This window comes from Passer domesticus, chromosome 5 (assembly GCF_036417665.1).
Source record: "Passer domesticus isolate bPasDom1 chromosome 5, bPasDom1.hap1, whole genome shotgun sequence".
Classification (NCBI taxonomy): Eukaryota; Metazoa; Chordata; class Aves; order Passeriformes; family Passeridae; genus Passer; species Passer domesticus.
Genome location: NC_087478.1, coordinates 71,564,112 through 71,584,810, shown reverse-complemented (window position 1 = coordinate 71,584,810; position 20,699 = coordinate 71,564,112). Strand labels below are relative to the sequence as shown.

Genomic DNA, 20,699 nt, shown 5'->3' with positions numbered 1-20,699 from the left:
TGTGGAAGCAGCGGCCACCACCCGCGGCGGATGGCTTTGTGCCGTCTCCATCCCCGCGCTGTGATGGATGGCACCCGTACCACGTTACGGGAGAGCTATTTCTTGGCTACTCGCACTCCGTTTCAAGGCAAAAATCTACAATGTTGCTTCGTTCCTAGTTTACTTAAGATTTACTAGCCATTCTGCTGCGTCCAGAAATAAGTCAGCATTATTTTACCCCCGCTGCTAGAATCCTTCTCCTTGGGATCACCCGATGCCAAAATACTGGCAGCCCTGTCCGCGAACGGCACCTACTTTTAAAGGGGCAGAGATTATTCTTTTGAAGTTGTAACTTTTTCTTCTCCAAATTGATAAGATCCCCCCATATTTCGATAATTCTGACATCTGGATATCATAATGATATCATATCATTCAGTGTATTCCAGTATTCTGGATATGATATCATTCAGTATTTTCACTTTTATCCTTTTGTTTCATCTGTTTTTTACTCTTGGTCCATGCCACCTGAAATAATTACACAGTCATCATTTTCTTACTATGGACTCCTATGACCCCTTTATTTTACCTCTTAGCAGTGTGAATCACATATTTTCTTTTTATGGTTTACATTTGTCCTTGTTCAATAAATGCCTTTGATAAGAAAATGCCTACAAGGAAACTGATAAACCATCTACCTTGTGTCATTTTATGGAGGTACATGGAGTAACTGTCTGACCTGGAAGCCACCTAGGTCAGCATATCTCTCTCTCTCTTCATCCCATCAAATTAACAAATTTTATTCCCTTTTACTTCTTAGCTTCCCCTAGTGTTCTAGTGAAAGCAGACAACAGCTAAACTAATTTTTTTTTCCTTCCCAATAACCCCATTTTCCAATTTTTTTTTAATTATAAAGAAGACAATGCTCTCTCACATTCTCCAATTCTTGTAACTGCAGCACTCAGTAACTACCTGAACATTTCTGGAGCTGCAGAGAAATTTTCCGTGAGACCAGTAAATTTCTCGACTTTGCACCAGAGCTAGGTTGTTTTATTTAGTTTGGTTTGTTTATTAACTTGTATGTCTTTGCTTATTCAGCTTTAGGTCAGATGGTAAGAGCTTGACAAGTCAGTCTCTGACTCTCATTCAAAACCAAGTGCTTATATTGTAGGTATGTTTGTTTTTTGAGGCCCAATGGCATGGATGTCTCCAGGAAGTCCAAGACAGAGGCTTCATCAGCCTCTCTAAAGGATGCATGAGTTAAGGCTGCTTCTAAAAATAACCCCAAAATTAACACAATGGTTCTGACCTTTTTACCTTAAGAAAAAACCAGCTGCTGGTTCTAGGTTGCTTTGGTTTAGCTGTCTTCTGTACAGGGCATTTTTTTCTTGCATGAAGTTCAGTGCATAGACACCTCAATCTCAGTAAAATCAGTACTGCATATAGCATTAAACAAGAGGAAAAAGCACAACACATGGGATTGAAGGTGTAAAATTTAAAAACTCATTATTCCTGGGTTAGCTGTGAGGTTGAGCTCCCACTCCCACTTCTATACATCCAGCTGCTGCAGACACTTTTTTTGTGGGGGAACATTGTGGGGGCACTGATTTGTTCTCCTAAGACACCCGATCTTCTGGGCACAAAAGTCATCCTAATGAGGCCACTCAGATCTTTTGCCAAGCAGTGCCAGCAAATCCAGCTTGCCTGGGCTCTGGTAAACCATGTTACATCCCCAGGCCTGGATTTTCTCACCTAAACCCCTCCACCTAAGTTGTTCCAACATTTCCCTCCAAGTTGATCTAGCTTTACATACTGCACGCTGCCTTTGGGTATCTCTTTGTCACTCTCATGGGGTTTTTCCCACCTCCATCCCAAGGAATCTGTAACTTTTATTACATTTTAGCAGAACCTAGGCATTTTGGTTGTCCTTTCACCATCCAAACCCACCCTGTGCTGATCACTAGTGCCTCCTTAAAAAGGCTGCCCTGCTTTCAATACTTCTGCTCTACTTGCAACATCGAGTGCTTAAATTTTACAGAAGTCACAGCAGGTCCACAAAGGTGCTGTGGAGCTTCTTGCAAGAGTGAGAGAAAAACATCACAAAGTGCTGCACATACTAACTACATACATACTAACTAATCAGGCAAATACCATGAGAAAACATTTGTACAGCCTGGGAAGCAGCAGTGCCTGATAGGATTGTGCCCTGAGACATATCTAGGATGATCAGAGATAACTGGCTGGGATTATGAGTATTTTTCCTTTCACCAACAAAAAGTGTTGAAGTTCCACAAGGGATTTGAATAGGATGGGTGTCCTCTAATCAAATTATATTGACAATAACCCCAGGCAGATGAGGTTTGTCCCTGGCACAGCAGAACAAAAAGCAGTGTCAGAACTTCTTATGTGTTGCCCCGAGGAATGGGGATAAGTTAGGACTGAGGATTTCAGACTAGGACAGGCACAAAAAACTTACTGGCATAGACCAGATCTGCCTGTGACCTTTCACTTTGGTCTGTTCTCCCGTGGCAGCAGCTTTGTTCCTTTACCAGCTGGATTGCCACCTGTACAACAAAGTAAGGGAAGGTTTTTGGCTCGGCAGATTTGTTCTTGTTCCTTAGGTACTTGTATCTCTAGTTGCCATGAATATTTCTCTCAATTCAATTTGGTTCAGGTTTCCCTCTCCGTAACCTCTCAGTGAGTTTTTGCTCCTCAGAACCTGTTAGTTTAAACTGGGTCAAATGCTAACAAGCATGTCAGCTCCTCCTGCCCTTAGGATCTGCCATAAAAGATCAGACCGTCAAGCTCTTTGTCCTACTTTTGCAAGAAGCCAATGCTGAATGCTTCTGAGAGGTGGAAGAACCTGCTATTTAAAGGTTACATCCCTTCCCCTTGCTGTGACACTGTTGCTTCACTTTCTATTTTCTTCATCATTCTTGCATGCATTGGAAATCATGCTGCTGTGATGGATTGCTCACTCTTCCACTTAGCCCCAAAGTTCCCTCTCTAAGATCTTTCACAAGCTGCCAAGTCACATTGATTTTCCATTGAAAGACTCTCCTGTCTTTCTCTTATATCTATGGGGTCATGAGATCCTGTAGGATGGAAGGAAGGAAAACCACTCAGATGCAACACGAATGTTGGTAATGCTCAGGACATTTCAACCCCTGACTGACTTTCAGTGGAGCAGTGTTGTCCACTCCTTCACGAGGAGCTGGATGTGAGTAGTCATGGGATAAAGATGGGTTAAGGATGGACTGTAAGACTGAAATCCAAATCATTCTGGCACAAAGTGCAGAGTCTGTAGCAGAAGTTGAAAAAAAAAAAAAACAAAAAACAACAGCAGAAGATTTTATAAAGAGGTTCATAAAGAATGCAATTTTCATTCTCTGAGCTTATGCAAGAAGACTGCTTAGAGCATGGGAGAAGTGGCTGCCTTAGGGTCTAAACCCAAATAAACCACAAGGCATAAAGCAAAGAACATTTCCTTCAGCTTAATCCATCATTGCTTGGAAAGCAGATACTGCAGGAACATATTCTAATATCTTATCAAATTATAACACTATTAAAGCAAGTAGCTCACCTTCTATAACTGCCTCATATCTATACAGATTAAACTTAAATAAAAGCACATGGTTTTCCTCTGCCACATTGTGTAATTATTATACGTCCAGCAGACTTACAGATAAAGTAAAACATGATTACTTTCTGGAACCTCTGCCATAGACCTCTGAAGCTCCAGTGATTTAAAATCTGAAGGTTTTAAATCTCTAATTCCCTATTGTAGCCCATTGAATTTTATTAATTTTATGTACATTCATCATACACGTGCCCTTGCGTTGCAAACACATATAGATGCATTTAGATGCATTCCACTGTTATCTGCTTTCTGAGAATCCTTGGGGGAGAGGTTTCATGAGGCAACTGAAATTATGCAATAGTTTATTTCACCTTCTTCCCCCCTCCTTCCTGGGACTGGCTCTGTGCTCCCACTGCTTCCTTCACAAACAAATCTGTAGCCTTGTCTGCCTCTCCTGAGTGCATCCAGTTCACCATCAGCAAACAGATCCCAAAATACAGGCAGGGATGGAACTGTGTTTTCTGTTTTCATCCACATCACCATCATGCTGCAAGCCAGGCTTCTCAGCATGCAGCTCAGCCCTCTGCTGAGGAGGCAGCTCTGCATCAGGGCTGGCCTCTCTGGCCTTTCAAACCTCCCCCCATCCTGAATCAGCCTCCTCCAGGGTTTGGTCTTGGAGGGGGGAAGTGACAGCAACCCCCCCAAGCAGATAGGGTACACAGAGGTCAGACTTCACACACCACCTCAGAAACCACTCCTAGGCAAGTCCTGCGGTTGCCAAGCCTGGTTTCTGGAGGTTTGTGTCCTTCACCACCCAGCTCTTTCCTTTCCATGTGTTCATTGGCATTGCATGGCAAAAATCTGTGGTGATTCCTGCCATTTTCCTCCACTTCTGCCTGTAATTCTATACTGAGCTTGTGAGAAGCACCTTCTCCTGCCAAGCAGGTGAGGGCTTGCTCTAGTCCCTCACTCCATGAAGTCAGGAGAAAGATCATGTGTAACCATTACCTTTAGTATGGTTCACTGCCAAGATCCTTGGGTCAAAGACCTTGTTTTGCTCTGAGTAAGGTACACTTCCTGCTCTTTGGATGTAGAAGACATACAGACCATTCTCACTGCTACTGAGATAAAACCTAATGAGCAAAGTACTGCTTGGATAAATCAGTAGCATGTCATGCACTAATGGAGGTGTTGTGCTGGGACCATCAAGCTGAAGCAGGAACACAGAGATTTCCATCTGTCTGTGACAGCATCACTCACTCGCTGCATGACCTTGGCCAAATTGCTTGTAACCTGACTTGCAGAAGCCGTTGTGCAAATCAGGTCACTGTGTCTCAACTGCCCTCAGGAAAAGAAAGCAAACACTGCCCGAACATCTGTCAGGCACAAAGCTTTATTGTTGCCCAGGCTGGCCCGATGGCGTTGCACCAGGAGGCAGATGCACCTCTGCAGGGCAGCAGCCCGAGTCCCTCCAGCCACCCTTCCCAACACCATCATCAGCTGACAGATGCCTTTCACACCAGGCCTGAGATGAGGCAGGCATTCAGTGAGGACAGCAAACCTCTGTGCTTCATTGCGAACTAATTTCTGCTCTCTGCTAAAGGTGTTTGTTTTCTTGCCTCTAAACTCCAGTTCCTGTGTTTTCATTGCTCCAGAACCCCAGTCCTTTACAAACTGTCTACTGAGAGACCTGAGAAGGTAAAAGAGTCTTGAAACATAATACAGCTGCCCACAAAAAAACATGAGGAAAAGGCTGTGTGCTTCTTATTAAAGCACTAGAGCTTCAAAGGCACATATTGTGGCAAGGAGAAAGGCATGAGGGGATCCTGGCAAGCTCCTTGGACCACATGCCCACAGCAATATTGTCTGCAGTGGCAGGAGTTCAGGCACAGCTGTGTCAGTGGTCTGTGCTCCCAGTTAGATGATCTCTGGCAATGGGAAAGCTTCCAGAGAAGATACATTCAAGCTGTCACATCTACCTGAGTAACACGGTTGTGTTCAAAGCCCAGCCACAAATATTGCCTGCCTTTGTCTCAGTTACCAAAAATCAGGTAATCCCATGTCTGCCAATACCAGTGGAAGCATGAACCAACCCCACGGTTTCAAGTGCTCTGGACAAAATCTGTCCATGAACAGCAGGTAATCCCTTTGTCAAAATGCCTTTGGCATTATTACAAATGTAATTAGAGTCTGATTCAAACTTTCCTTTGAAGCCTCATTCAGTAAGAAGTGCCAGACACCCTGCATCTACATTACAATGCATCCTAGCACACTCGAAAGCCCAAGGGCATGCTAAAGAAATCCAAAGCCATCGAGTCCATAGCCAATATACAACAGGCAATCAAGAACGGATGAAAAGTATTTCCTGCAATGAATATGCATTGTGAATTGTTATGTCATTTAGCAAGGGCTGCCTTTGCTCTGTCCTCTGTGTTCACATCATTGCAGTGGCGTTGGTCTGAATGTAGAAGCAGTTCATAGTAATCAAGGGTCTGTTTCAATTTCCCTACTAGTGATTTTGGCAAAAATCTAAACATTTACATCCACAGGTTCAGCCATATCTCTCTGACGCTTATTCCTCATGCCCAAGAACAGCACATTTCCTTGCAGTATTTGCTGCTTAGGAGAGTTACTACTGACAGCAGCCACACTGCAGCTTTTCTGTGCTGGCTGACTGTGCTGCTGGAAATCAGCTCTGAGCTCACACAGAGGAGCTTGACCAGAAGGACAGAGATCAAAGCAGTTTGCTTCTCCTTGAAGATCATATTTCTTAGTGACTTCCTTGCAAAGCAATAGTCACAATTTCTTTAAGCACAGATCCATGCTGAGCAATTCCAGCAGTTCCCATCAAGCACATCCTTTTGGGGTGGGAACATTTGACACTGCCTAATGTGGCAATGAGCTAGTTCAGTACCTCCCTCCAGGCTAAAATTCAGCTGTTACTGGGAAAACCCATAAAAAGTATTTTCCCAGCTGAATCAGAGCCATTGGCTTCCTGGTGCTCGACACTATGTGGCAGGGATGAAGGCAAGAGATGACCTTTGCTGCCAGGCACTGTCAGAGTGTCTGGCAACTCCAACTCTGATGTCAGCCCATGGGTGACATTGAAGGGAGCCAGACTGGAAACACAACCTTGGGATGACCAAGGGGAGGGGGATGGCTTGCTGGGGGTCCATGAATGGACTGGGCAGGACTAGAGACCAGCCCTGCAGTGACATTGCTTGGGCAAGGACTGAAAGCCCCAGGGGTTTGGAAATGGGGTCCTGGGCTGTGGGCAGGGTGTGGAGAGAACCAGGGCCAGTAGGACCCATTAGTGCCTTCAAGGCCCTGGCACTCAGCACACGCAGCTGAGATGTGCTGATTTCAGTGGTGGAAGTGCTTACCTTCTTGCTGGAAGATAACAGAACCTGTATGCTTCATTATTCTTGGGCCATTTATTCATATTGAGCATTAGTTCACCTGCAGGTGCTCCTGTCCTGGCTCCCCCAGCACCAGTTTATGGTGCCACAGCTGAAGAGGGTCACAGCGACACTGCTGTCACAGTGACAGAGCTGTAGGGTCATGGTGACACTGCTGCCTCCATTTAATGCAGCTGCTTGCATTGGAGCTTGACACCTCAGCTGATAAAACCCAAGACGTGAGATTGCACAGCACTAAGTTGGGGGTTCTCTGGTTCCCTCACTCTTTGGAGCCCTGGGAGCTGTGACAAGGAGGTGTCCAAGCAGCTCCCCTGCAACCTGCCCAGCCTTGCAGGTCCAAGCTGCTGCCAACAAGCTATTTGGGTGTCACTGCACCATGTCTTCTGCTGCAGGGAACAAAATTGCAGTGTACTGCCAACACACGGAACTTGCAGAAGCTTGAGTTAGACAAAGACATTATATATGGGCTAATGTCAGCTTGAGTTGTTTTGCAACCAAGCCCATAGAATAGTTTAGGTTGGAAAAGACCTTTGAAATCCTCTAGCCCAACTACTTGTCTATTCACAAGTGTACTTGAAATCTATTGATACAAAAGTGACAGAGTTGCCTGTATCCTGAAGGAGAGGTATGCCAAACACCCCATTTTAGAGGATATGCTGCATAAGTATGGGTGAGAAAGCCAGTGGAGCTAACGCTTTGTAGGATACCAATGAAAATGTGAGAGGAATTTTAAAGCCTAAGTTTTTTCAGCTCCTTATGACTTTTCTGTGCCTCCATGTGCATTAACAGCAGCTATTCTGTCCTTGGTCACATCCAACTTCAGTTTCACCCTGTTCATCACGTGAGGGAGTTGGCTGATGTTGCAGGGGAGTTTTGTGTCCATTCCTTTCCTTGCAGTGGTATCACTTGATTTCCATGTCCTCTGGATATTACTGCAAAATAATGACACAATAGCAAACATCAGCCAAAAGAGGAAGCATATTGTGTCAGGTCCTTGGCAAAGAGCTTCCTCTAGATGCTCTAGAGAGTAAGCACTACCTGTCTGTCTTGTCTGTCTCAGACCTCCACTGTTTCCTCTGTCCCTGGGTCCAAATTTCTGGCAGACTAACATGTGGAAGGTGAAAGGAAAAGTTCTGCTGGTGCCAGGATCTGAACACCAGTGGAAAACTAGAAAACTTGAATGGTGAAAGCAAACCAGGTGCTGTGAACTGATGCAGCTCCTTGAAAATTTGATTTGCTTACCTTGCCCCTTGGCACCAACTGCTGTTAGCATGATCCTCAAAATCAGATGACCAAAGGTACTATGATTTCAGGAGTTGCATCTGGAGCAAGATGGAGCAATTACTCTACCTGGACAAAAGAGAATAAATTAGTCAGAAGAAGAATTTGTCAAAGACCAATTAGAGGTTTAAACACAGGAGTGAATCCAGCCTGCCTGGCAACACAGAGGGCCAACACTGGGAAGCATCACTTGCATTAGGGCCCCCGCTGGTGGTCATGATCTCATGCTCCAAACTAAATGTTGGCTCAGCTCTGGTCTTTGACATTGTTTTTGCCTGTCTGGGAAAAGCTAAGGACCAATATATACACTGAAATAATGAGATTTGCATATCACCCTTGATGTATCACACATGGAGAGAATGTGGGACAAAGCCACAGGGAAGATAGATGGGATGGGTTTTACTGTCCCAGGAAGTCAGGAGAGATGAGGTCATGAAGAATGATTTTATATCATTCAGGAAAACTTAGCTATTTGTTGTCTGGAGACCAGACAGAGACACTCCATGGTGCCTAAGCAGCCTTTTCCCTGGCTGCCCATATTCACTCAGCTTCCATCATCTTTCAGGGCTTTGCAGGAGCCACACACACAAAAAATGCCTAAAACAATTACATAACCTGCAAACAAAGGCTCTGATGCCAGGCACAACCATTACTCAGCTGATTATCACAAAATATTGCTGCGACCTGAAACTCTGGTGCCCAAGGGTTGGGTCATTACTGCATGAGATATATGAGAACAAAAGTCCCACTAGCTCAAGGAGACTTCAAAAAACAGGTTTGAAAATATGAGCCCTCTAGTTTTAATAGAAAAACAAGTATCCAAAAATGGACCAAAGAGAAGCACAAGCCACCTGACTCTGTGCATCTCTCTGATCTTCATTCATGCTAAAAATGTACTCTTGTGTCTGACTGCACATGAATAAATCCAGCCAGCAAAGGCCAAGAATACTTCAACCGCAGACATGAACAAAAGACAAAATCAAGAATGAGCTCAGAGATAATAGTTTTCAATATCTCACTCTTAGCAACAAGGCTCTCACAGAGTAGAGATTTTCTGTGCCAGCAACCCTGAATCTACAGCAGCACAAGGGTCAGATTAATACAGTTTCTCCTCACTTCATCCCACCTCCACTCTGAAAAATAGCTGCACCTTACAAATTCCCCTTCTTGCCTCCACTGTTAGAAGGCACTTGATGCTTTCATCTCTGCTAGCTGCTGCTCCTTCCTGCTGCTAACCTAATGCAGCTGGCAAGGCAGTGGGGAAAGGTAATCCTATGAAACGCACATGTAGTGGTTTCAAGACACATCACAGGTAATATGTGATTGTTTTTATGTTAAGATGCCTATTCTTCAACTACAAAAGATGTACTGTTATTCTAAAATTGGATTGTAGCTGAAGGCATGACAGAATAATTGAATTGCCTCTCCCTTACCTAGCTAGAGCTCTCACCTTCAATTTTACCTTAGTTGCTTGCACCAGCTACATTCTGATAATGACTTGCTTCCACAGCCTCTGGGCAGCCACAAATTGAGCCTGATGTGCAAATCCTGACTGTTCATGTTGAGTTGCTGGAATGATTTTTACAAATCAACAGCATCCTGAATCCATCCATTTTCCCCCTGGTGAATTTCCACTGAGATCTTTTCACCACAGCAAACTGGAGCAGCTGGCCTTGTCACCTGTACCAGCTGGAAGAGTGACCTGGGGAGGTCACTTGGCTGCTGAACCGCTGCCTTCCTTTGAGTTTAACCTTTGTATCTGTGACGGCTCATGAGTTGTGGGCTTGCTAACATGAAGGTAGCTCCTCTCTGCCTTGCCTTCCTCTCTGTCCTTGGGCAGCTCCATTTCTTTGTTACTAATTGGCTCAAACAAGATTTCCCCAGACACTTGGGCAGTTGTAGCATCAGCCAGTAATCCCCTAATTCCCTTGGACACCCGGGAGTCCCTTGTGTGCTACTCTACAGCTGCATTTTGCAAGGGTTGCACTCCTCCATGATACACCAAATCGATGCTGTGTGGTGATCAAAGACGTCCTTGTCCTCAGAGCAAATTCCAGCACACTTCTGGTACTTTGCACAGGATACCAGAAATTGTAGCTGAAATTCTTATGATGTCACCATCTAAAGCAAAAAGCCCTTGGAAATCAAACTCATTTTCTCATGGGTGAATGACAGGCTTTGATACTTTGCTGAAATAATCAGCACAAAGCTTGTTCTGAAAGGTTAACAGGTTCACCTAGACTCTCACAAGAGGCATAGCAGCTATCACTGCTATGGGGGCTTTCTTATGTCATGCTAGGAATTTGTACAATCACAACTAATTACTTCTAGTTAAATAAGAAAAAAATTGGGTTCTAACATCCCTGCTAGTGTTACTGGGAAGCAAAGACTTTACCCCTCCTTTTTCACTTAAGAAATCTCTCAGCTGGGAGTTGCCAGACAACTTCTTTGAGAGCCTGGAACTAGATGATCTTTAAGGTCCCTTCCAACACAAGCCACTCTGTGGTTTTATGATTCTATCCTTTTTAACCCTTTCAAGTGTGATGTTGGTCTGTATCAGACAGCAGTGACTTCACAGAGGTTCACATAGCTACTAAGTAAAACCATGTATCAGAAGTTCAGAAAAGACAGATCTGAGAAGATACTTGTTAAAATGTCAATCAAAGGGGCTGGTGATCTAAGGGTAGAAGCTTCCCCGAGAACCATGTCAGGCATAAAATAAAATGTGCAAGGTAGAGTTGTATCATCACCTGTCAGCATCCTGGCACCATATCTTACACGGCATCCTGAGCTAATGTTGATAACATCGAGTTCTTTATTCCTAGCATGGTGGTGAGTATCTAGAGGGCACAAACTCCCATGTTTTATTCACAATTTTTATTTCACAAAATATTGCATGTTTTCTTCACAATTTTGGGTGCTATTAGTGTTTTCAATATTTACCTTCTTGGAGAGGACCAGCAAGAGCTGCCAAAACCTCACAGTTCCCCTAGGGGCCCCAATAAATAATGTCCACATTAAATAAATAATTTATTTGGTCCACACCAAATAAACCACAAAGGTCCTCGTTTATACAATTCGAGGGATCATTTCTAAAAAGACTGAGTGTGGGTCCTGCTTCAGAAGAGTAAAAGGCATGCAAGTATTCCTGTCTCTGGATGTGGATTCCAGGCTCCTTCTTGTGGCAGGACGACACCAGCTTCTCTCTGGGTCCCGGTCACTCTACAGCCCAGCACTCAGGGGTCACCTTCCCTCGGAAGGCTGCGGATCACCCACATTTAAAGGGCAGATCCTGGTTTACAAGCAGCTTTCCGACCCTGGAGAGTACATTTCATTGTAACAAGCTCGCAGATCACTAGATGGCCTCGTAACCTCAGAGATTTGGGCAGACCCTGGCTTGGGCTCAGGAATTGCTGTTTTAAATCTCTGGCACCCCAAGTGCTGCAGAATCATCACCTCGGGCAATGCACAAGAGCCCTTCAAAAACGCAGAGCGAGAAATTTGGTACACTTTGTTCCACCGGGAAGGCAGAGAACCTTTAGAAGCTGCTTGTATTCTCTAAATCCCAGCAGATGGGACTGGAGATGGAGCAGAGACTAGGTGGGAGCTGTTGAGAGCCACAGGGGTCTCAGAGGGAGGTGAGCCCTTTTGGGGAGATCTCTGTGAACCTCAGAAACTGGGGAATTGGAGGGGATGCAGGTGGGTTTGGTTCCTTGTCCCGCACCAAGGAGTCCCAGTCACTGCCACGTGAAAATGTGGCCGCTTCGAGGCCTGGGAGGAAACACCAGCGTTTGTAGGTGCAGGTGTGTCCTACCTGCCACCGAGCTGTGCCCTCCTGAGGGACACCAACAGCACGGGAAGGCCCCTCTCTGCTGCCCACACCGGGCAGGGTGTGGGGAGAGAAGCGAAGGGATCTTTCGAGCAGCAGAAACACGAACGGGACCGACGGAGGAGCCGAGGAGCCGAGGAGCGGGCCGAGGTCCCGCTGCCCCAGGGGCAGAGCCGGCCCTGGGCGCTGCCTGCCGTAGCTGTGCTGTCCCCGACAGGCCGGAGAGCTTTCCCTGGGCCACACCGGACTGACAGCGCCCTTGAGCTGATGTGCGAAGGGGAAAAATCCCCCTCGTTTTCCCTGCCGTTCGGCTGGGATGTGTGTTATCGCTCCTTTCCCGCGCGGGTTTTTATCAGCGTTTTTAAACACAGGACTGCTTCGCGTTGACGCACGCCTTTCAGAAAAGCCTTTCGAACGCGCTAGGAGCGGAGCAAGCCCGCGGCACCGAGCAGGCTCCGCACTGGGAGCGGGGCAGGCGCTGCAGGACGGGACCGAGAGGCGGCCCGAGCGGCAGCGGAGGCCGCGGCGGCGGGGCCGGCGCTGAGGGCGCTCCGGCGCGGCCGCTTTAAGGGCGGGCGGGCGGCGGGAGGGCGGCCCGGCCCGGCCCCGGCGCAGCGGCGGCGGCGGCAGCAGGTACGTGCGGGCCGGGCGCTCCGGCCGGGCTGGGCCGGGCAGCGGGCCCGGCTGTCCCCTTGCCCGGCCGGGAGCTGCCCGTGCTCCCGAGGCCTGCGGCCGCTTTGCCGGGCGGGCGGTGAGGGCGGCGCGGCGGCCCCGGCCGCTCGGCCCGCGGCGCGGGCGGCGTTTGCCTCCCTCGTAGGAGCGGGCGTGGGTAGGGCTGGCATCCCCCGAGGGAAGGTGGGCCGGGGTGGTTGGGCTTTGGACGGCTCTTAAAAAAAAAAAAAAAAAAAAAAAAAGCTTAAATTGCATAGAATTTGGGGTTTGGTTTAGGGGTTTGGGTTTTTTTGGCGGGGTGGAGGTGAGGTTTTTCTTATATGTTTTGCTAGGTTTTGTCTTCCAGTCCAAGTTCTACTTGCCCAGTGATTTATAGTAAGATGGGCAGCCAGTAGTGTCAAATGCAGGGATATCCACCCTGATTTTATTCCCTGTAAGGTGGATGGGCCAGGAGTGTCATACACAGGGATATCCATTCTTTTATCCATCCTGATTTTATTCCCTGTAAGATGGACGGGCCAGGAGTGTCAAATGCAGGGATATCCATCCTGATTTTATTCCCTGTAAGATGGACAGGCCAGGAGTGTCAAACACAGGGATATCCATTCTTTTATCCATCCTGGTTTTATTCCCGTAAGATGGATGGGCCAGGAGTATCAAACGCAGGGATGTCCATCCTGATGTCTTCCCTCACTAAACATTTAAGCTCAGTTTGGCATCTTGAGTGCTGAGCTCTTGGCAGGTTTCTGTACAGATTAATTTCAGGAGAGTAACCATTGTGACAGGCCATGCAAAATAAGCACTACAGGATCTCAGCCCTGCTAATTTGCAGCAATTCGTGGAGAAAAGCCAGCATACAGCATTTGCTGACAAGATTTATCTCTCCAACTGATTGCAGTTAACATCATGCTTCCCTTAGGCAGATGAGGATTATAGAGCTCTGCCTTGAAGAAAGAAGGCATTTGCTAATTACATTCATTAATTACATGGACTCTGCTGAATGGCACTCTCCAGTGTAGAAAAATGCAAAATGTTTGATCATGTGTATTTATTTGTAATAGAAACATAAAGCCTAAAGCCAATGATTTAAACAATGATTTAGTGGGAGTATCAGCCCAAAAAGAAAAGTGTGAAGTTCACAGCTTAAGTGATGAAACTAAAGCCAGTACTTAAAGCAGAGGCCAGCACACAACAGAAATACAGTTAAACACATATGAATGTTATTCTAAAGATACAGACAAATAAAGAAAAACTCATCGAATTAATTACAAAGTGTTAAGACTGTTTCACTGACATATTCTTCCTGTTGTCCCTTTGTCTAGTTGTAAGGACAACCTACACAGCTTGAAGTTGTCCATGATTCTTTTGTTGTGAAAAATTGTCGGGGCTGGGATAAAAGTTGTTTTTCTTCATGCATTATTCTGCTGGTTTGTGAAAACTACTGCAGAAGACAGAAAACAATTACAAAACAACGAGTCCAGTTTCTTGTTTGTTTGTACTTGCAGTCTTGCTATTGTGGAAGCACAGGCCCGAAATGCTTCTCTGGTCATCAGTTTCAGGGGAGGTTCAAAAGCTGTGCCCTGAAGCAAGGAAGTCTGAGTTATTGAAAAGAAATTAGAGAGCAAGGTGAGGAAGGAAAAAGGATATGGAAATACTAATGGATGGGTGAAGGAGATCTAAGCAGGGAGGCTGGAAAACATTTCCTCTCCCTTCAGGCCACTACTTGCTGAGTGTACTCACAGGATAAGGAGAGGAAAGGCCCAGGGTCTGCAAGAGAAGGCGGGTGAGGAAAGTTTGGTGCTAAAGTGCTGAGAGGCTCTTCCTTTGCCTCTCAATGCAGTCCTGTGGCTCTCCACTCTCCATGCTCTTGATTCGTAAATTAATCTAAATTCTGACATACCAATCTTTCATTCTTCTTCACTGCCTGCGTGAAGTGTACTATACACCTTGAGTGGTGTGACAAGGCCATCCAGTCCGAATGTATCACCCTCTAAAAACTTTATTTAAATGTGTTAGGTTCAGTTTCTCTCTTCAGACAGCTTGGAGCATGTTTATATAGTGTCTCAGAGTGGGCTACAGGGATGGAGATCTGCTTTCTTCTACAACTGACAGCATCCATGTGAGACTATTGCACCACAAGACTAACCAATCCTTTAAAATACAGGCTGAAACGCAATGAATGAGGACTACTCTGGTTAAGATCAGTTTTGGTGTTTTTTTCTATTTTTGTCAATTTTGGAGCTGGCAGATTGATAAATTTTAGGGAGAGAGAGGAATTCCTTTAATTGCTTGCCTTTAAAAAAATGCTTTTGTATAAAGATGCATCACCATTATAAAACTGGTATCTCTTCAAACAACCTACTGATAACCACTGCTATATCCACTGCAATGCCAGAGTATTCCTGCAAAATCTGAAGATTCAGTGGAAGAACCCTAAATGGGAGTAGATTGCTGTGTGTGTATCTTCAGGGCAGAGGGAGAGAGATGTTAAAAGGTTGCACATTCATTTTTTAGCTCTGTCAGCTGTGCCACTAACTGGTCGTTTCTCACTGGATAAGTTCAGAGTCTTCTGAATGGGTCTCTTAATAGCTTCTTCCTTGAATACCACTTCTTTCAGACTTAAGACTGGGCAGGAGCAAGGCACAAGAGCACAGGAATCTCCTTCCTAAAGTCCCTGGTGGTGCAAAGCCTTGAAGTCACTGAAGAAACATCACTTACATAGCATTTTTCTCCTTTCAGGAATTGTCATCCATCACTATGAAAAACAACATCCAGTGAGTTAGTTTCAAGCTTTGTGCCTCATCACTTTCTTTAGATAAGCTGTGCTCCGAGCTCTCCTGAGGAAATCTGGTGTCCTTGGGCAAGCATGGCCTTGCGTGGCTGGAAGTGGCTCCTCCTCTTGGGCAGGCAGAACACCCTTGCCAAGGTGTGGAGAAGCAGGAGGGGTGTCCCCTCTCTGTGCTGGCATCGCTGCTGCCACTGGAGCCCAGGCAAGTCTCTGGACCCCGAGGTGAGAGCGTTTTTGGAGGAGAACACCGAGGTCACCAACCGCGGGCATCTCACGCCAGAGATCCGGCTGCGCCTCCTCACCCCCCGCTGCAGGTTCTGGAGAGAAAAACCTGACCTGTGGCCTTATGGGGACCCATTCTGGGCCATTTACTGGCCAGGAGGCCAAGCCCTCTCCAGGTATGCAGCAAAATTCACCACAGCTGTTAAGTCCAGTGTGCCAGGATGTCAGACCTGGCCCTGTTTGTAGCAATTCCTAGTGATGTGTGTTTGCCTATTATGGGTGCATTATCCATCCTCCTCTCTGCTTATACTGGAGTGTCCCAGTCTCTGCTGGCTGGCAGAAAGTTCCAGCACCTGTTGTGTAAAATAACTTGTGTCTTTTAAATAGAAATTTGTTATAATCAGTGGCCATGCATGTGCTGACAATGGGGCTGAATTTGGATCTATGGAAGGGCTGTGCAGATGCCATCAAAACCTAGTGATGTTTAATTCTGTCACTCCAAACAAGAGGATTGCTATTTTGTCATAATGTATATGGGTTTTTTTATTGGAGACAGACAGGAGTGTGGATGTGCCTCTGGTCTGTTGAGAAAAGTAGTTTAATGCTGATGCACTTGGAGTGTTGGTTAGCCTGAATAACTCTCCTCATCTAGGATTCAGCAGCCTTATTGTCTGTGACTTTTTGTGGCTTTTAGTCACATCAGACGGCACATTCTGATTTTGGCTGCTGTCAAAAAGTCTTTAAGTGTTCCTGATTCAGAAGAACTAGAGGTCTTTTATTTTGTGAAATCAAATCTCTCATTTAAACAGCAGAAAAAAAAAATCTTAATTTTTACAGCAGACAACAAGCTGTCAGAGAGTCCCCACATAGATGAAAGGCAAGAATCTGAATTGGGACGTTACTGTTTTTCTGCAAGAAAGCATAAATAAGAAAGCAGTTTTGACCAGGTAAAAGATGAGTCTTACTGTTAAATTATGAGTTGATTATGTCATGTAGATGAACTAGAGTGCTCCTAAACATGAGGTATATAAAATAGATTAGTTGATCTCTTAATTTTCTTATCATGTGATTTATATGCTCAGATATTTGGGTAGCAATAATAATTATCTGGCATTTCACTACTTTATTATCTTACTGTTTATGCACTGGTTTGATGTATTAAGTAATGTCAGAAATCAGTTGCATAATTTGGAAGAGTAAAAAGGGAGCACAAAAACATATAATTACCTTCATAACTGTCCTCCTATCACAGCTAGCGTTTCCACAGCATCAGGGATCTCCTATTTCAAGCCACTCTTGATGTAATCCAAGATTCCTCATTGACCCAGGAGGGCAGAGACACTGTGTGCACTGTGCCAGGGGATACATCCAGCTGTCCTGAGCTGTCACCACAACCAGCAGCAGCAACTCAGTAACCACTCAGCTGGAAACAAGGCATTTGCAGCATCAGGACCACATCACCCCCTACACAAATTACTAATGGAAAGTCATGGCAAATCCCAATGGGGCTCCTAGACAGGAGAAACACAGCACTTCTGTGGAGATCCCTGCCTGTCCTTGGTCCTGGTGGTAAACTAGGGGCTGTACTTAGTGGAGTGATGGCCTTAGGGGAAAGCTGTTAAACATCTGAGCCGCTGAGCCTCAACACAAATGTCCTGCACTTGACAAGCTTACTAGGCCTCTTGGTGCCATTCGTGCTGGTGCTTCCAGGCCCAGACATTTCCATGCATCCATTCCCAATGTACACCACTCTTAACATTTCTGTGACAGTCATCTGCACTGGAGTCCCCCTGCAAAAGCTGTGCTTACCTCTAGCCCTCTGTGAACAGTGAGCCATCACTCTCCCTGTCACAGAAGATAACACAAATGTAGAATCCTTTCTTATTTCTACTTCATAAGAATTTACGAGAAATGGTAGTAAAATTATGGCAGTTTGCAGTAATTAATTTCACCCAGGGCTCTTCTCCCTGACACCTGGGGCTTTCCCCTTTGCAGCAAACTGAATTTCAAGGCAGTTGTTAAAGTTTTGAACCCTCTGCAATAGTTATAATATTATCCATAGTATTTAACAATAACTGCTACTTGCCTTCTGTCGGTTTTCCACTTCCAGCCTAAAGGTTTTTCAGGATTTCTCTTGGCAGGTGTCAGCAATTAGATGAAGATACCCTTTCTGTTCACCACAGCTCTATTCTCTTTCTCACTGCTACTCGGGAACAACACTAAATGGTCTCAATGTATTTGCATCTCTATCTGCATGGCTCAGGAAAAGAAAGAGGAAAAATTCCTCTTCTTCCAAGCAGTTGCATAAGCAGTGTTTCAGATTGGTGGGTGGGCACTATATTCACTGTGAACACATTGTGTTTTTCAGTCAGATTGCTTTTAATTTCTACAAATCCTTACTTCACTATTTCTCATGCATTCTGACGAATTCTAGTTACCTAGAAGTGTCTACTTACCCGTTTGTGTCCATGTAACACATAAGCTCATCTGTCAGAAAAGGAGTTGATTGACATAAAATGTTGCTTACTTGGCTGAATTTGTTTTTGTTTGTGGGTGGGGGAGGACAATAAGGGAGAAAAATTATGGTTCTTGATTTTTATATCATCTGAGACAAATAAGGAGTTTTGTGGCAGCTGCACATGTTGAACAGTGTTAAGGCATCACACTTCATTACATGTTTGGCAAGAAACTCTTATGCAGTGTACTGTAAACCTGAGACTTTTGCATGATCTCGTTCACTGCTTTAACAGCTTTTCTTTTTCAGGTATATTTTAGATAATCCACATGTGGTTAAAGGTCGATCAGTTCTGGATCTTGGAAGTGGATGTGGAGCAACAGCAATAGCTGCTGTGATGAGTGGTGCATCCCAAGTCCTTGCCAATGACATTGACCCTAGTAAGGCTTTTTGCCATCTCTGTGTAAAGATACTTACTAACTTTTAAAGTACCTTTAACATGGACTTTTCTTTGCTCCATTTGGGAGAAATTAAAGTTCCAAACAGAATCCTAAGAATGCTAAAGAGAGGAATAGGTTTTGCCAGTACTGGAAGCTGGGTTGTACCAGCCTCTCTTGGTCCAGGTATATCTCCATAGCTCCTTAAAACAAACAGCAAACTTTCTGTCAAGTGTTGCCCATACGCCATCACAGCTGGTTGGATGAGAACTCCAAGCACAAGCAGCAAGTTGGCTTCTCTGTAGAACCACAGCATTTTCCTTTACTTTCAGGTACATCAGGGCCTAGATTTTGCCTTTTTCCTCTAGGCTTTATTTTTCCATAATTGACTTATGAATACAGTTTATTAATAAATTAATTTCTCATTAGTTAGGAAGTAAGTATATCCATAGATTAAGGCAGTTATTATATTCTACTTCAATTCCATGATTGGTTTCCTCTGGTATCCATTCTAGGAAAACTTCTTCCCTATGTCATGGTGTAACGAGAACAAAATTTCATCACTTCATGCTAGATTTTGACTCATAATAAAAACTGTGGAAGCCCCCTAGATACGATGAACAACATTTAAGAGATGAAATTGAAAGATTTCATCACAGAAATATGTAAGAGGGCTGTATGGCAGAACCTTAAAATGTAACTTTAATTTTCCTTTGACTTTTCTTCAGTTGCAGGAATGGCAATGATCTTGAACTGTGAACTGAACCACCTGAATCCCTTCCCCATCACTATTAAGAACATCATTAATTCAGAGGCTGGCAACTGGGACCTCATAGTTCTAGGAGATATGTTTTATGATGAACAACTTGCTGATGGTCTGCATCACTGGCTGCAGAAGTGCATCAGGATTCACCAGACTGAAGTGCTGATTGGTGACCCTGGCAGGCATCAGTTTTTAAGCCACAGCATTCGCAGTCAGCTGCACAAAGTTATAGAATATTCACTGCCTGAGTCTACGAGACAAGAAAACTACGGGCTAACATCAAGCATTGTCTGGAGTTATCAGCCCTCAAACAGCTTAGATGATTCTTGAAGATTTCTATGGGATTTTGTCTCTCTTGATTGGCTTTTTGCAGGTATATAACATGAAAGTGGGAATTAAACAGGGAACATTATCTGTTAAAGTAAAGCAGCTTACTGTACCTTCACTGGACTGATTTCAATCATACTCAACTGAGGCTTTTGCTCAATTTGATGTAAAAGCTACATGCAAACTGTATTCAAAGGGGCCTGCACTGAGGTGCACATCTACAGACAACTTACATGTAGGAGTTTGCATGCTTGATGTTTCCCATGTGTATTTGTGTCTTGCTGACATTACTGTGAAATATTTTGGATGTCCGGCATACTGCTGTGGGGAGAGGTTTGTGGCTGAAGGACTACTGCACTGTTTCCACAGGCTTCTGCAGCTTATTTATAGAAAATTTCTAAATATAGAGAATTATTGCTGTCCTCCATAAAATGCTCCACTAGATTTTTAGCTCATAATATGCTCAACTTGAAGTGCCTTGCTCTTTTTCTGGGTATCTCTTCTGAATGTTGAAGTAATTAATTTAAATTTCCCCCTTTCCCTCTGTAATAAAAATTTCCTCTTCCTTGAAACTGACAGAGTGATTATGTAGGAGCTGCACCCAAATCTAAACTCTGCTTCTTGACTGCCAGCCAGTGTAAAAGCTTTAATAAATGGAAAGTGAATAAATAGTACCAGCTACGGGGTAACTTCATTCCCTTGAGAGTAGGGTCAAATGATCTACATTACCCTTTGCAAGGGTAAACCAGGGAATCTGTCACCTTGGGAAGCTGCTGAGGGATGAAGTCTTTACTTCTGTGACAAACAGAGGGTAACAAAATAAAAACAGGTAATACAAGTCTGATATAATTATTTTGCTCTTCTCCTGAGGAGATGCTGGACAAACTCTAGGATCATTCTCAGTTTTATCTGCCAACTAAGAACCAGCTTCATCTGCCAAACATGGTAAA

The 20,699-nt window shown here is 44.7% G+C and overlaps 2 protein-coding genes across 3 annotated transcripts; one reads left to right on the top strand and one right to left on the bottom strand.

Annotated features, from left to right (window-relative positions):
• Nucleotides 1-6,971: 6,971 nt before the first annotated feature.
• On the bottom strand, nucleotides 6,972-14,620 carry LOC135301466 (serine/arginine repetitive matrix protein 1-like). The gene is made up of 4 exons (XM_064421619.1): nucleotides 14,586-14,620; nucleotides 12,071-12,971; nucleotides 8,218-8,325; nucleotides 6,972-7,907 (listed from the first exon to the last, which is right to left on the bottom strand). Exons 1-3 carry the CDS (start codon nucleotides 14,618-14,620, stop codon nucleotides 8,317-8,319), a joined length of 945 nt encoding a protein of 314 aa, XP_064277689.1. The 3' UTR covers nucleotides 6,972-7,907; nucleotides 8,218-8,316.
• ETFBKMT (electron transfer flavoprotein subunit beta lysine methyltransferase) lies at nucleotides 12,573-20,423 on the top strand. 2 transcript variants are annotated; one of them, XM_064420949.1, is made up of 4 exons: nucleotides 12,573-12,718; nucleotides 15,497-15,943; nucleotides 18,532-18,662; nucleotides 19,388-20,423. In XM_064420949.1, the coding sequence occupies exons 2-4, from the start codon at nucleotides 15,624-15,626 to the stop codon at nucleotides 19,750-19,752; spliced, it is 816 nt and encodes a 271-aa protein (XP_064277019.1). In that variant the 5' UTR covers nucleotides 12,573-12,718; nucleotides 15,497-15,623; the 3' UTR covers nucleotides 19,753-20,423. The 2 variants fall into 2 exon arrangements, with proteins under 2 accessions (XP_064277019.1, XP_064277020.1); XM_064420950.1 differs by lacking the exon at nucleotides 12,573-12,718 and adding an exon at nucleotides 14,263-14,383.
• The last annotated feature ends 276 nt before the right edge of the window (nucleotides 20,424-20,699 follow it).

What these genes read in the sequence shown, in the direction of transcription:
- ETFBKMT (XM_064420949.1), top strand. Translation starts at nt 15,624, where the DNA reads ATGGCCTTGCGTGGCTGGAAGTGGCTCCTCCTCTTGGGCAGGCAGAAC. An exon ending in GGAGGCCAAGCCCTCTCCAG is followed by an intron (nt 15,944 to 18,531) that starts GTATGCAGCAAA and finishes TTTCTTTTTCAG; the next exon opens with GTATATTTTAGATAATCCAC. An exon ending in TGCCAATGACATTGACCCTA is followed by an intron (nt 18,663 to 19,387) that starts GTAAGGCTTTTT and finishes ACTTTTCTTCAG; the next exon opens with TTGCAGGAATGGCAATGATC.
- LOC135301466 (XM_064421619.1), bottom strand. Translation starts at nt 14,620, where the DNA reads ATGGAGAGTGGAGAGCCACAGGACTGCATTGAGAG. An exon ending in CCACAGGACTGCATTGAGAG is followed by an intron (nt 12,972 to 14,585) that starts GCAAAGGAAGAG and finishes TTTTTTTTTAAG; the next exon opens with AGCCGTCCAAAGCCCAACCA.